At 42.3% G+C, this 15761-nt stretch overlaps 1 protein-coding gene across 11 annotated transcripts in view; it reads right to left on the reverse strand.

Annotated features, from left to right (window-relative positions):
• Positions 1 to 15761, reverse strand: part of ARHGEF11 (Rho guanine nucleotide exchange factor 11) — a 120615-nt gene that overhangs the window by 104333 nt on the left and 521 nt on the right. For 6 of the 11 annotated variants that reach the window (XM_077156525.1, XM_077156529.1, XM_077156523.1 and 3 more), the window contains exon 1: positions 9914 to 13139. The exons of 2 other annotated variants lie outside the window; for them this stretch is intronic. In XM_077156525.1, the coding sequence (XP_077012640.1) occupies positions 9914 to 10053 (140 nt within the window). In that variant the 5' untranslated portion in view covers positions 10054 to 13139. Of the gene's footprint in view, positions 1 to 9913; positions 13140 to 14152; positions 15490 to 15761 lie in introns of those variants that run through there. 3 more of the 11 variants (XM_077156527.1, XM_077156530.1, XM_077156533.1) reach the window with 3 other exon arrangements.

Here is a 15761-nt window from a genome sequence, read left to right on the forward strand (position 1 = left end):
CTTAAATGAGAGATCCCAACGTAGCACAGCTAAGCAGCTCAGCATTCCTCATCTCAGCACTTGTAGCTCAGCCCAGGCCTTTGGAGATGCGGAAAGAAGTCACCCGGGGAAAGTTGGTGGAACCCAGGGGCCTGGAGAGAAGACCAGCAGAGACCATCCTGTGCCTTCCACGTAAGAAAGAACCTCAGTGGAAAGTTAGCTGCCTTTCCTCTGAAGAACTAACTAAATAAATCTCCTTTTATTAAAAGCCAATCCGTCTCTGGTGTGTTGCATTCTGGCAGCTAGCAAACTAGAACACTTCCCAAGAGAGGGGCAGGTATGTACGTGAAGAAGTCTTTGCAGCTCAGTCCTCAAATGACTGCAACTGCATGAGAGATCCCAATGGAGAACAACTGCTTAGCTGAGCCCAATCAAATCCCAGAATCATGAACGAAATAAGTGATTGGTATTACCTTAAAGCCACAGTTGTTTGGGGGTTATTTGCTTTGCAGCAATGAATAACCTAAGTAATAATCAACTGTGCAAAGGCTCAAATGTCAGGAAGGAAAAGTCACATCCAGGAGATGGGGACCTGGCTCATCCAGCTGGAGACAAGATATGAGGTAATGGCCATGAGCTCTTAATCAGGCATTCTGCTAAATAATTTACCAGCATTATTTTATTTATCTTTGCAAGAACCCTAAGAAAGAAATACTAATCTTTTCATTTTCCAAAAAACCCCGAGACTTAGAAGGGTTAAGTAATGGGAAACGTAACACCTATCTGACACAAAAGTTATACTCCTAACAACTAGACTGTACTGTGACATTGGTGAATGAGGTACCGCCAATTATATCATATTAGACTTGGATGAATCTCAGAGATCATATCCAACTTTTCCACTTTACAACTTATGAATCTGAAGCCTAGAGTGGCTAAGCAACTTAGCTTAAAATCGTAACCATTTCTGAACAATAAAAAGACAAAAGCCCAATTTAAAAATGAGCAAAGGATGTGAAGAGACTTTCTCCAAAGAAGATAAACATAAAAGGCTGAAAAACACATGAAAAGATACTCAACATCATTAGTTATTAGGAAAAGGCAAATCAAAACCACAATAAGATACTACTTCACACCCACCAGGATGTCTGTAACTGAAAAGACAGACAACAACTAGTTGGTGAGAATGTGGAGAAACTGGCCCCTAGAAGATTGCTGGTAAGAATGTAAAATGGTGCAGACACTTTGGATACAGTGTGGAAGTTCCTCAAATGTTAGATATAGAGATACCATATGACCTAGCAACTCCCCTCCTACATAAACTCAAGAGAAAGAAAATAAACGTCCACACAAAAACTTGCACACAAATGTTTATAGTAATATGATTCATAGCAGCCAAAAAGTGGAACCAACTTAAATGTCCATCAACTGCTGAATGGATAGATAAAACGCTCTACATCCATACAATGGAATATTACTCGACCATAAAAAGGAATGAAGCACTAATACATGCTACAATATGGATGAACCTTGAAAACATTGTGCTAAGTGAAAGAAACCAGACACAAAAGGCCTCATATTGTATGATTTCATTTGTATGAAATGTCTGGAAAAGGCGAATCCAAAGAGCCAGAATGTAGATTAGTGGTTGCCAGGAGTTGGGGATGGGGGTGGGGGTGGGGGTAGGGATGGAGTCGGGGGGGATGGCAAGGGATGGAACATAATTGCTAAAGTGTTTAGGGTTTCTTTTTGGTGTGATGAAAATGTTCTGGAATCAGCTAGTGATAATGGCTGCACAACTGTGAATATACGAAAACCACTGAACTGTAGGCTCTAAAGGGGTAAATTTTGTAGTATGAATCATATCTCAATAAAGCTGGTAATAAAACTTTTTTTATCCACTCATTCAATAAATCTTACTGAACATCATCCACTACACACAAGGCACTGTGCCAGGCACCAGTAGTGTACACAAAGATAAGCCCCCAAGTAGCTTAAAGAAGCCACACTGTTTAGTGGAAGACTGCTGAGTCACACTGAGGACATTTCTGCTCTGTCCTCTCAGCGAACACACCTGATTCCAGAGGGCCAACTCTCTCCCCATCTTAATTACCCAGGAGGCAAAAAGGGAGAGAGGAGTTATTCTCTTCTTGGGCAGTGTATGTGAACCCCAGGTTCTAAGGAGGCCATGCATAAGGAGATTTTATTAGGAAAAAACAGAAAAACTCAGAGGACTTAACTCCTAATTTATCAATCTCTGTTTTTGGAGGGAATCTTTTATTACTGTCATGCAAACCTGATGTCTAGCTCTCTCACAAAACTTACACATTTTTACTTCTAAGCCTTGGACAGGAGTACAGGAGAACGAAAACAGCACTAGGCTAGGGCTCAGAATGTGTAGGTTAAAAAACAAAATCTCAGACCCATGACTTAATAGTTTAGGGGCCTCTGGCAAGTCACTAAACTTCCTTTTGTTTGTTTCCCCATTTATAAAATGGGAATGAAAATACTTGCCCTATCTCAAATGAGCTAATGGATAAAAACACTTTACCAAACATATTGTACTGCAGAAAGAAAAAATAGCATCACCATCATTGCACTCTTATCTCAGTTCTAAAATGTCTCCCCTTCACACTGGTCAATCATGTCTTCCCCTACTTTAAAAACAGACTTCTCTTGACACCAATCTTTCCTTTAATCTTTGTCACATATCCCCTCCTGCCTCTCTCAGGAGAGGGAGTCTAACCCAGGTCTTAACTATATTTATTTATATTTTTAGTCATAACTAATAAAAAATATTATATTTATTCATCTGTCTTCTTCCAATAGAAACTAAGTTTCAATGAATCTCCAGTGCATAGAACACTGCCTAAACATTTAATATGTATTTAATAAATATGTTGAGTGAATTAAAAATTTCCATATCCCAGACCAACAAATCGAAAGTGGGATTGTAAGAGAGCAGGCAAACAAACCCTATGAGAATTCCATGTTAGATCTAGCTGGTGCAGTCTCTCTCCCTATGTCTTGCCCAATTCATTCTCAACCAGCCATGCCTGGAATTCAGGATTAGTGAAAGGGTGTATCTCCAGGCATGAGCTAAAAGCAAGAGTATATTTACTAGCCTGAGCCTAGGTCTAGCTAGAGAGAACCAGGATCTCTTCTGGGTCTCTGACTACTGAATTAAATATCCTGAGGCCTGAGTGTTTGACACAGTGATTTCTGGGCCTCGTCCTGCTCCTCCAGTTATTCCCTGACCCACACCATAGCTCGGATCACTGAGGGGTCTTCTACAGATGAGGAGAAATGACTCACTAATTCAGAGAAAAAAGAAGACTATTAAAAGGAGGAGAAGAGGGAGTGACTAAAGGTCAGGGGACCCTTGGAAACCTCAGCTGTGTGGTCCCTAAACCCATTTTCAAGGAAAGTGACAGCCACTAAAATAGTCCCGGAACAGCATGGGATTCCTGTGCCTACTCCTTAAGCAGTGAAGGCCCTGGTTGGAACATGAGCTGCAGCAAAAACAGCACCACTCTGTGGAAGGATATTCTAGAGGTGGAAGCTCTTTTGAGTGCAGGAATCACATTTTAAGAGCTCTAGCAACATTCTAAGAGCAATCCTCAACATTGCAAGGATCCTTCCCACTGGAAAATTCAGAACCTGGGATCAGTTCGGGGAATCATGTTAGGAAATTAATTACCTCACTAAATCCAAAACAGAATGATTGAAATTATACATATTTGATTTTGACATTTACTTTGTATAAGATCTGCTTTCTGATCAGTAGATAGGATTTATATGCACCTGTTCCAGAGGCAGGCCATAAAGAACTAAACAAGATTTCACAGATGAGGAGTCCAGAAATTCTGCTTTAATTAATTCACCTGGCTCAATTCAAGTCACTTAACTAGTATTTATGGAATGTCTACTGTATATCAGGCACTAAGCTATGCGTTAAGGTTAAAGAGCTAAAAAAGTGACTGGTTTTTGCTTTCAAGGGGTTACCAATATATTGAAGAAACACAACAGAAGGTGGAATCATTGATACAAAAGCTATGGATACAGAGTTAACAACAAAGTTTTAAGAGCAAAAGAAGAGCTGATTAAGAACCCAGAGGTCTTAAAGCAGAGGCCCTCAAAACATGGAATGTAATGTCAGCATCACATGGGGAACTATTAAAAATGCAATTCTCAGGCCCCAACCCAAACTTGATGAGATAGAAATTTGGGGGTTGGAGCCCAGCAATCTGTGTGTTAGCAAGCTCTCCTGGTGATTCTAATAAAGTGAGAACCTCTGGCTTAGAGCCAACTATTCCTACCTTGGAAAAATAAACCCAAAGTCCTATGGAGAGGGACTAACAGCTACACTGCAATTTTTCTTATTCTTTCCAACCAAACTTCATACAATAAGTGACCTGAAAAACAAACTTTAAAAAAAAAAAAAACTGACTTCACTGTCACCTCCTCTTCTCTCTTCAACTCACAACAAACTGGTTCCGGTCCCCACAACTGCCTAGAAACCCATCACCAAAGCCCCGACCATTCTCCTAGTTATAAATCCAACCATTTCCCTGTCCTTTTCCTCCATGACCTCTTGGGAGGACTGGACACTGTTGACCACTCCCTCCCTTCATTGCTGAGATTCCACACTGCCCTGGCTTCCTTCTGTTTGTTACTCCCTCCCAGTTTTCATCTGTGGTATCCTCTTCCTTTGCCTCACCTTTACAGAGTTCTGTCCAAGGCCCTCTTCTCTTCTTACTCTGTATCCTGTTCCCGGATAATCTCATGGTCTGATTGTCTATATGCTGATGACACACAAATGTGATTCTCTAACCCAGGTCATCCTCCAGACTTATACATCTATTTGCCTGCTGAACATCTTCCCTTGGGTCCCAGGCACATCAAACTCAACACATCCAAAACAGAACCCATCTCACTCCTTCCCTAAATTGTGCTCTTCCTCTACAATTTCCTTTCTTCACTGATCAGCACCACCTAGTAACCCAAGAACTGGGACACCATCCTTGACCTATACGCTCCTTCGTGCCCTCCCCCCCCAATACAACTTCCTGTTTAGTCTTTAATCCTTCATGTTTCTCCACCTCCAATGTTGTTCTCCTAATAGCCGCCCACCACCACCCTCTCACCCGGACCACCACAGTGGTCTCCTAATCCATCTTCCGGCTCTTCACTCGATCATTCTTCCAATCCAATGTCCACTCTGAAGCCAAGTGGTCCTGTTTTGTCCCGATTTTAAAGCATACCTAATTATGTCACTCCCTGCTTAATATCTTGCAGTGGTCTGCTGCTGCCCCAGGATAAAGTCCAAAACCTCTAACACAGATGAGATGGTCTTCAGGCCCTGTCTCCTGTCTATTCTCTATTTCATTTAATCTCTTCTTGTTCTATGGTAGCTACAGATCACAGCTACTTTAATTTCCACACCACCACGCTACCGTGTTCTTTCTTGCCTTTAGGTTTCTGCAGATGCAGTTCCCCCTCTGCCTGGACTTTCCCTTTCTCCAACCTGACTCTCATTTTCAGGATTCAGTGAAAATGTTTCTCCTCCAGGAAATGTTCCTTAGGTGTCCCTCCTTTGTGCTTCAACTGATAACATAGAAGTTCAGGGTGCTAGTATACAATTCTTGCTTACTTCTGCCTCTCCCCAAAAAACTAAAAGCTCTTTGAGGGCAGGGTATACAACTTATTCATGCTGTATCCCTATTGTCTAGCATCACGCCAGGTGAAGATTTGTTAAATGGACCAACCTTCTTCTTTGAGGGACAGCATGAATTTTCCTAAACCTAAAACTCTGTTCCTATAAAGACACTGAAACTCTAGTGGTTTGGTTTTTTTTTTTGGCTTCTGTCCCTAGGGCTCTGAAGAGAAGAGGGTCTGTGGTTCTAGCCTCATACAAGGTCCTATTCACAAAGCTATTTACTACACTCTCTCCTTCACCACCCCCCAGAACAACAGTGGCCTTTCTCTGCAGCAGCAGTCTCTTGGAGGGAAGCTTCTGAGGGCCCTGCTCGGGGACATGAATGGGGCCAGCCTAGGGCAGTTAGGACAATAGCGGGGTAGGCCCTGTGCCCGTCAGACCCCTGCAGGGAAAGGCAGCCCGGAAGCCATGCCGCCAACGGGGAAATCCCCAGCTGAAGGCAAGCAGCCCCAACAAGGCTACTCTGTCCCTATAAGGAATACTAAGCGCCCAATACCTAGCACTCAATAACAGCAAGGACAGATTCTTGGTGTCAGTTCCCGGCAGCAATGTTTAGAGCTGCTTTCTTGAAATCCTGTGGCTAGGCATGGAGGGGATTAGAAATGTCCAGAATGAGCTACTCAAGTCAGTAAACAGCCAGTTTGGAGTATACCTTTGTATAAATAAAACTAAATTGGGCACTAGAAGACAACCCAGAAAAATGAGGAGACAATGCTCTTGAACCTTGAACAACTGGATAAGACACAATAACCAACACAAAATGGAATGGAATATAGCACCAACATTTATGTATCAGTCTATCATATTTATGTATGTAGAATGGAATGATCATATGGTAAGGAATGTTTGTGTAGTTTATGTTTAAAAAAATTTTTTAATTATTAAAATAAAATTTAAAAAACTCATAAAAAGAGAATAAAGATTAGTAATGTATCAAATAAAGTCTATCGTGCAAAACATTCTGCTAGTACATTTATATAAATTATGTTACAGAATCACATAAAAGATAACGGAGTTCAACTGCTGTATGCATGCACAAAAGGAATGTTAAATGATAAAAATGTGTAGGGTTTGCTGGTATTAACCAGGAAAGGTCTTAATGAAGGAAATGAAACTAATGGAGTTTGAGAAAAGAGAACACTCCCATGAAGGCAAGGCAGAGTGATGTGGGCCCTGGAAAGAAGCTTGTCTAGTTGAAGCAGGTGGTGGGGTACATTAATAAGGCATGCAATTAGTGAGATGCGGACTGAATTGAAGGAAGAAGTCATGAACCCCAAGTTGGGGGGTTTAGGCTAGAAAGGAAAGACATGGTGGATTGCTAGCAAAGAAAAACATGCCTTAGAAAGAGATCTTAAGAACCTGATTTTTAACTTTGGTCCTGTATTTGTTCAAAATGTTCCAAGAGCCTTGACTGTCAATTCTTACTTTAGAATCAGCATAGGCCTAAGAGTATACCAAGCACGGGTCTACAATCGGCAACTGAAGAGAGTTCAGGCCGATCTGGGGTCCCCGCCAAACCAAATGCCTTAACAACACTCACCATATGTTTGGCAGTATTGAATTCACAAAATGCTTTTACACAAACGCTCTACTCTCCTCCATTATGCCTCTAGGATGGTTTTAGCATGGATATCTCTCTAGCCCTAGAGTCTGGTCTGCTACATGGGAATGGACAGGTTAATCAGCATTCATCAAATATATGATAATCTCAACTCAGGACCGAGTTTCTTAAGAGAACTTCCAGATCTGACACCCTCTTTCTGCCATTTAAAAGTCTAGGGCATTAACTACACAGAACTCTGAAATGATCTGGTGGAACTGGGCTAACTAAGGGTTTTAGCAAGGTAAGTATCATTCAGTATGCTGTATTCAGTAAACTGTGGGGAACCAATGGGAGATAAAATGGCTTTTAATGACAGTTCTAGTCTATCAATAGCACTACCCTTCTACTCCACAGGTCTGAAAATCTTGGAGGTCAAATTTAACTCAATCTGTTGATTCTCCTTTCCAAATGTCTTTCTGACCTTCATAATTCCTTCCACAACCACTATTCAGTAACCCATTATCTTTTGCTAAGATTGCTGCAAAACGTCCAGCTGGCCCTCATTTCCAATCTACATATTGACGTCAGAATTCCCTTTTCCCTCACCATATAAATAAACTTCCACTAGTTCCTTTTATCCTAACACCTCAAGTCTGAATGCCTTTATGCCCACTTATCCCCACCTTGTCAACCTAATTTCTCTCTGTTCTCAAAGACTAACAATTATACCATTCCAAGACCACACCATACTTGATTCTACCCAGAAATTTTGCTTACATTATTTCCCCTGTCAGAAATGTGCTCAGAAGAAACACCCTTCTTCTGGCTACTCTAACACCAACCTTCCACTCTTCCACTCTCTTCCCTGATTGATTTTGGTATAATCAAGATTCATCAAGTATTTGCTGTCTTTACATTGTTCCGTATTGTTCATTAATCTTCCCCACCTAGAATGTAAGCTCCACATGCTTACCTATCTCCCAGAGCACCAAAAACTAAACTGAGCATGCAATCATATGATAAATATTTGCTGTCTGACCAAATAACTGCAAGTGCCACAGGTCATAGGTCATCACTTAGAAGGTTGCTGGATTGGTTCCTCTGTGAGTTGAGGCCAGGCCACAGCTAATGACTATAGATCCTATCACACCACTTTGTGGCAGCTGCTTCCAAATATTGGAAAGAAAGGAGTTAAGGGCTGGAGATCAAGACTAAATCTCTTGTTTTCAGGTCTTAGTTTGCAATTCTTTAGAATAGGGAGGAAAATCTCAAAGAAGTCAATAAAAATGAAAGAGGGATATTAGTACCTATAGGGCCTAAGTTAAAATCAGAACTGAAAGACAATAAAATGACTTTAAATTGTGGCAAAGCAAAATTTGGGATCTAGAAAAATTTATAATTGTTGAACTCATGGAACCATCCTTCTCAAGAGATCACTGAAAATGGGAAAGACCCTTAACCTATCTTTACTAGCACAACAGACACCCTATTTGGAGACAAGAGGGCAGGGTAAATCCTTAGAGTTTTACCAGATTTCTGTTATTTCCCCTTAAATCCATTCAATTGTTTCAGTACCACGGGTATTCTTTCCGACTTTAAAAACACCTCCTAAATCTTACTCAAATTCTATTAGGGCCACAGATTCCCCAGTTCCTCCCGAAGTTTCCACATCCCTCTATTTCCACTTTCTTCTACCATTTCACCAAGCAGAATTGTTCCCTAGTCTTTTCAAACTTTCATTTTCACTGGCTTTCAAAAGGAAACCCATATGATTCCTGGAAAAAAGTCCTGGCTCACTGAAAGAAAGGACACCAGGCATGAAGTTTTTGGAAGCTCAAAGAATCTCATAGCTAGAAGAGATCAAACCTCAGAGGCTGGTTAGCCTAATTCATTCATCTTTTCAGATTAGAAAACTGAGGTCCAGAGCAGGTGAGGACCTTTCCAAGGTTATTTATCTAGTTGACAGCAAAGCTGGACCCAGCACCCAGGTCTACTAACCCAGATCCCGTCGCTCTTTCCACAGCACTCCAAACCACCTTTCCCAGGAAATCCAACATTACCCTTAATGAAGTAATGATTATGTTTTTCTTTTGAGCCCAGTATTAGCAACTTCTTTAGTTGCTCCTTCCTGGAGTTGAAGAGTGACCCTGGATGCCAGTAGCAGGTTTATGCTTTAGTATTTGCCCAACAGAGATTGAGAAAAGAATGAAGAAGGCACCGTCCCTGGGGAAAAGAGTTCCCAAATCACAAGGCAAACCTTGGAATTAAGTTTTAGAAATAATAAACCAACAAAATAGATTTTTTTTCAGATGATACCATTAGGAAGGTGTGAGCAGATTCAATTGATATAGATTAAAATAATTCCGCTCTTATTTTTTATAGATCATTGTTAACAAAGCCCTTTCACATATATCAGAATTTCTAAAACTGTAACAGACACTGTCCCCAAATTTCCAAGTACTGTGACTACGAAAAAAAAAATGTGTTAATTAAAGGATGCTCTTTCAGAAACGCTTTGGAGTATATGAAAGCTAAGCTCAGCGTGCTCCTGCTTACAATGGTGAGTACACACCAAATGCATCATCTGCAAATCCACTGCCATCTCTCACCTCATACCCCTAAACAGAAAAAGTGTACATTTTGGAAAACATATAGTATTTCAGGGGACTCACCATTTGCAGCTCTGGATCTCCGCCACCGTTCTGGGAAATAGCCTTCTAAAATAGGTAAAAGCAAAGCACGGCCGAACGTCCTGAGATTTCCTGATCCCGGAGCTCAATAAGGGAAGATGTAAAGGTGCGAGGAGTTCCATGACTCCCCCTTCTTCTCACCACGTTCCCAGATGAACCCAATCTCCTTGGCCTCAGCGATTCAGAACCTCAGCTACTTAAATCTGCCTCTGCAGCTCTTTTCTACCCATCTTTCCCTCCGCCTGAGAGCTCTTTCCTAGGACAGGCCTCTCATTCCCCTCCCTTCCCCACCCACTACCGGATGTGAGATTTTGCCTTCCATAGAAAGAAAGGCTGTAGACTGGGGAAAGGTTACATTTGATCTCAGTTCTCTGATAGAGAACAATTGCTGGGTCTGGGTTTATTTTGAATTAGTAAAGTCATGCTTCTAAGACAAGGAAAGGCCAGAACAAATCCTTTCCATCCCCATCACTGAAAGACATCTAAGTGAGCTAAGGACAGCTGAAGTCTCCCTCGTTTGTTAAAATTCCCAGGAAGGAGATTCAATAACCTTCCACTTTTCTTCTGGTATCACCACCCAACCCTGACCACTGGAATAGTATTCTTTCTTACTAACCCCATTCACTCTTGCATCCATAAAGTCTGTTTACTTTCCTTAAATTTTTCAAACTAAGGGAAAGATATTTTAGCCTCCTTAATTTGTTCTGGGCTACAAAGTAGTGCATGAAGCTTAAATTAGGTTCGTGAGGTTCTCTTCTAAAATTTATACTGAGTTTTATGGTTTGGAAAGCAATCTGAAATATTTTATCTCATTTGTTCCATTCCTTCCAACAGCTCCATGAGAAAGGTGGGATAAATATTATAATCTTCAAATGACACTATATGAAAACATTTGTAAACTGGAAAGTACTTTGCATGAATGAGCCACTGCTTCACAGTTAGGAGCCAGAGAGGGTAAAGTAACTTGCCCAAGGTCACACAGTTAAAGGGTAAAGCCACGGCTCAAATCAAGAACTCTTGGCTTAAATCTAGTACTTCTCTAAGGCGCTGTGTGGTCTGGTCTTCACATAAACTCTCTAACTTTGCACAGAGAAAAGCTGTTTCATAGATGCAAAACACATAACCAGATTGGCCATCTCAAAATCATTTAACATAAGGAACTAGACACCTGTATACAGACAAATAAGTGAAACTCATGACCACTCCTGTAAAAACAATATCTCTGTTTGTAATACCAAACACAGTTTGAGAAACTCTTGAAAGGAAAATATATTAGTGGGCAATAAATTTGTCCATGGACAAAATGTGAAAGGACACTAATTAATTACACTTTAGCCTATCATCTTTCAGTATGATTAAAATATAAGGACTAGCCATAATTAATAATTAATGCTTTCTATGAACCCAGAAGTCAGAGTTGAAAAAAAAAAAAAAACTCTGTCAAATAAATATTCCAAAGCCTTCTTTACTCTGAGCCACAATACCTCCCCATATACAGGGTCCTCAACTTGTCACTTAGTTTCTAGGAAATGCACCTCATCTGGAAGCCTTCTTTAACTGACCTTATTGAACTATATTTGAAATTAACTCACGAATGTTGAAACAGTCTGAAATGGAAGAATTTATACTTGCTCACATGTTCATTCCAGCATTCACTTGTCAAATATTTATTGAGCACCTGCCACCTGTGAAGCATTGAGCTAAGCACATTGGATATAACAAAGTAAACCAAACAGTCCCTGCCTTCATGGAGATTACAGTCTAGCGTTGTATTATGTGGTCTCTTGTGTTTCCTAGGTCACCAATTATATTATGTGCTCTTTGTGAGCAGGAACTATATATTTTAATTTTCTAAAGCACTCTTATAACACCTTACACTACATTCTATACAAAGAGAACCGACAAACCAAAAGAGAATCTTTGACTACATAATCTGTAACATTTCCTCCCACTCCATCCCCCCAGTATGGTGTAAGATTGCCAATTATTTTAAAACTCCATAGGGTCATAAAACTGGGATGTCAAAGCGTCCAAAAGAATGAGCTTACAGCTAACAGATCAAGATCCAATGCAGCTGGAGATACCCAGAAGGAAGGGGACCTGGATGCCAGAACTAAACCTATAAATTGGAAGAGAAGCTTGGAGATGGTGGAAATGAGGAATGCTCTCACTGGACAATTGATACATCACCCCGCAGAAGAAAATGGTGCTTTATCCCCAGACTACTAAACAGAAAGTGTAAAGGAATACCTTGATTGCTGAAGACCATCTTCCCCTACTGCCAAAGAGAGAGAATAAAATGACAACGCATGTTTCTACATGACGACCCTCCTGCCCCCGACACTGTACAGGACAAGTATAAGAATCAAGTTACTCAGGGTGGGGTAATAAAAGGAGTCATGGGTTCAGAATCAGAATTGCGTTTGAGTCCAGCTTCTGCCATTCATCAGGCAAGATGGTACTGGGCAAGTCAGGTATCCTCTCTGAGACTCAGTAAAATGGCAACAACCTTGATTTATCTATCTCACATAAACACTGTGATGAGAGTCAAATGAGATATGTACTATAAAAGCACTTCTGAAACCACACCACGCTATACAAATCCTGAGATGACTGTAAGGATAGATAAACTCCAGAAGAGCTTCCCACATCAACCCAGGAACCCTTACTGCCTCCTCCTTCTTGCAGCCCCACCCCTGAATTCACAGTAGTAGTTCACCATCCACATCTCAAAAAAGGTAAGTGCACTAATTCCCAGTGGGGAGACGTAAACCATCTAACTCTTTGCCTCAATCTGTCTCAGGTCTCCCTTTACAAGGGTCAAATGACAGAGAAGGGAGTGGAGGTGGCTCAAACCCGCCACATACACATTATATCCTTTGTAGCTGTCTGCCTTCTCTCCACTGCCAAGTCAGATCCCTGTCTGCGGACTGCTGAACTAATCTAAGCAGGACTCTGAAGCAATACAGAGATTAGTGTTTGGGAGAGATTATGGGCATTTTAGGCTACATTCCACAGTCAAAAGGAAATTATTATGAGCATGGATAACCAAAGGTTAACTTAACTCAGAGAGAGCAATTGCTCCCCTGCAAATGTTCTTCCCCATCTCTCTAAAAATACTTTTTTCCAGGCCCAGTCCTTTCATTCGCTTGTTCAATCCTCTATGCACCCATCTATTCAGGTAGGATGTGTGTAGCACCTACAAACCACTCCCTCCCCACCCACCCCATCTCAGATCCTCAAGGAAGAAGGGAGGCAAGGAAAAGGCAGAAACTTTACAAAGTTTGTACCAATCCTTTGGAGCAAAGAATTACAAACACAGGGTATATATTACCAGTGACAGAGGAGGCTTTGCAGACTCTTGGCGGGGGAGGGGATTATGTGCTAAGAAACCAAGGAGCCAGTACCTCTGCCCATCAGACCTCAGAGCCCCAAACAACTTCTCCTCTAAGCAGAGGGGAGCTCCGTTTTGCAGAGTCAAATTTATCCAACACTGCAGGGAAAATTAAAGCTAGAGTACTGGCTGGCTAGCAAGTCTCAATTTAAACCCTAAGCCTGGAAAGAAAGAAATCTTAAAATGATCTATGCATTTTGGGGCGGCTGGTAAAAACACAGGCCTGTCTAGGTGCAAAGGGTGTTTCTTGTACCATCATTTAGTCCAAGAACATCCTCTTCATTCTAGAAATGGAATTTATCCCATCCACAAGCCCCACCATTCCCTAACAACCAGCCTGATAGAGGCCTGCACTTGAAGCCACCTCTTCTAACACATGCCCCCCCCCCCGCCCCCCGCCGCCGGGGCCCTTCCCCTAGCAATTCCAACACCTAAAACCAATCCCAGTCCACATGACCAGGCTTCCGTCTGCCTCCTACACTTGGCAAGATGGGGACCCAAATTCAGCCTCTAGCCTGGCAAGTCAAAGGTACCTAAAAGCATTTCCCTGTCTCTCCTTTCCCTTGGTTTCATTGCTCATGGCTTGTATTTTAAAACACAGAATCAAAAGGTATGTTTTGAACATGGACACACACAGAGGGAACATAAACACAAATGCCAGAGAGGCCCAAGAGACCCAATGCTCCTATGTCAACATTTCCCCACAGATTCTAAAAACCATAGCCCACCCAGACCATTCTTTTGTAACCTTTTATCAAAATGCAACACCCTCCCAACCAGCCTTTCTTTTAGTAAGTGTAGAAAAATCAAATTATTAGCAAACCTACCTGTCTATACTCTGGGGTAACCTTACACTCATGGTTTCTTGATGTCTCCACGGTTCCAGAATCCTGTAGCTTTTGGTGTCTTGAACAGGACTGAATCACTTGCAATTTTTAAGCAACGTGAGAGGAGGCCCTCCCAACTTGAAGACTGAATCTTTTTTTCCTCCAGCACTCAGGACCCTGGTAACTGAAGCTCCATTCTACTTATATCAGTTAACATGGTCTCCTTTCTTAGCCCCCGCTACCCCTCCCCCTCCTAAAAAAAAAAAAAAAAAACGAAAGGAAAAGAGGAAAAACTACGACCTTCTTAGAAACCAAAACCCCAACCACAAATCTCTTCAAGGTTAATGCTATGGGCTAAAAAATGAATCAGAGAAAGAATGTGACTTCAAAATATCAGTCTTAACTGTAAAATACAGATAACCATCCTTTTAATCCAGTTTTCCCAGCTGTCCTTCTGTTGGCAAGGGAGCCTAAAGCTCCAAAGAAAAACAAATTTTCTGGTCTCCAATGCTTAAAACGACGACAACGGATATATGTGAGGGAGAGAGAGAGAGGGGGGGGGGAAAAAAAGGATGAATAAATCCGAATTGGCACTTGTAAGAAATCTCAGCTGATTTGCACAGTAAAAAAAATAAATAAACCCATACAATAGTATGTATACAACAGCACTCCTTCCAAGTCCTGTGCAACCTTAGGAACCAAAAATGTATAGATTTCTTTTTTTTAAAAAAAAAGATCTTTCACTTTAAATGCTTTGAAATTCTTAAATGAGCCAATCGCACACACAAAAAATAAAAAAAAACACCTGAAAGGTTAAAATGCAGTGCTTTTTAACCTTTAAAATGGAAGCAATAAACACAAAAACAGAGACTCTCTGAAAATATTCTCTCTTTTTCTTTTTCCTTTAAACTTGCAGGTTTCTCCACCTACCCCAGCTTGGTTCTCAGACCCAGCTTAGGTTCAGCCTTTTTCTGAAAGACAATTTCCTGAGTTAGTTCTGCTGTTTTGCTCCTCCACATCCAGGCTCCGAAATTTTCTCCTGCCTCAGCCTCCATGAAACGGCGATTTCGTTTCCTCCGTTCCCCCTTCTCTCCCTCTCGCCCGGCCAGAAAAACTGCTCCCTTATTATTATTAGTTGGGATTATTATTGTGGATTTGAGTTCGGGGAAGGTCTCTCCTCCCACCAGCCTCCTGGAAAATCCGATCGCCTCGCTTCTCTCGGCCTCGCTTTTTCCTCCCTCTCCGCCCCGTTCCTCAGCTCGCAGGCTGGAGCCCACCGTGCTCGGCGCAGGACCGCCGGCCGGGCCTCGGGCTCCCGGCCCCGCTTGCCTCACACCGACCGCCTCGCTCCGGCCTTCGCGGCCGCTCCGGACTCCAAGCTCGAGCGCAAGCCGGGAAGGCGGCGGCGGCGGCGGCGGCGGCGGCTGCGGCGGCTGCGGCCCGGCACCGGCGGGCGTCCGGCTCCCGGCGTCGCGGCCGCGCTCGCCTCCTTCCGGGCCCCTTCCCCCTCGGCTCGCCGCTCGCTCGGGCGCAGGCCCGGCCGGCCGCCCCCTCCCCGCCTCCCCTCGCTCGGCCTTCCCCGCGAGCCTTTCTCCTGCCCTCGCTCCCG

This window comes from Tamandua tetradactyla, chromosome 4 (assembly GCF_023851605.1).
Source record: "Tamandua tetradactyla isolate mTamTet1 chromosome 4, mTamTet1.pri, whole genome shotgun sequence".
NCBI classification, from domain to species: Eukaryota; Metazoa; Chordata; class Mammalia; order Pilosa; family Myrmecophagidae; genus Tamandua; species Tamandua tetradactyla.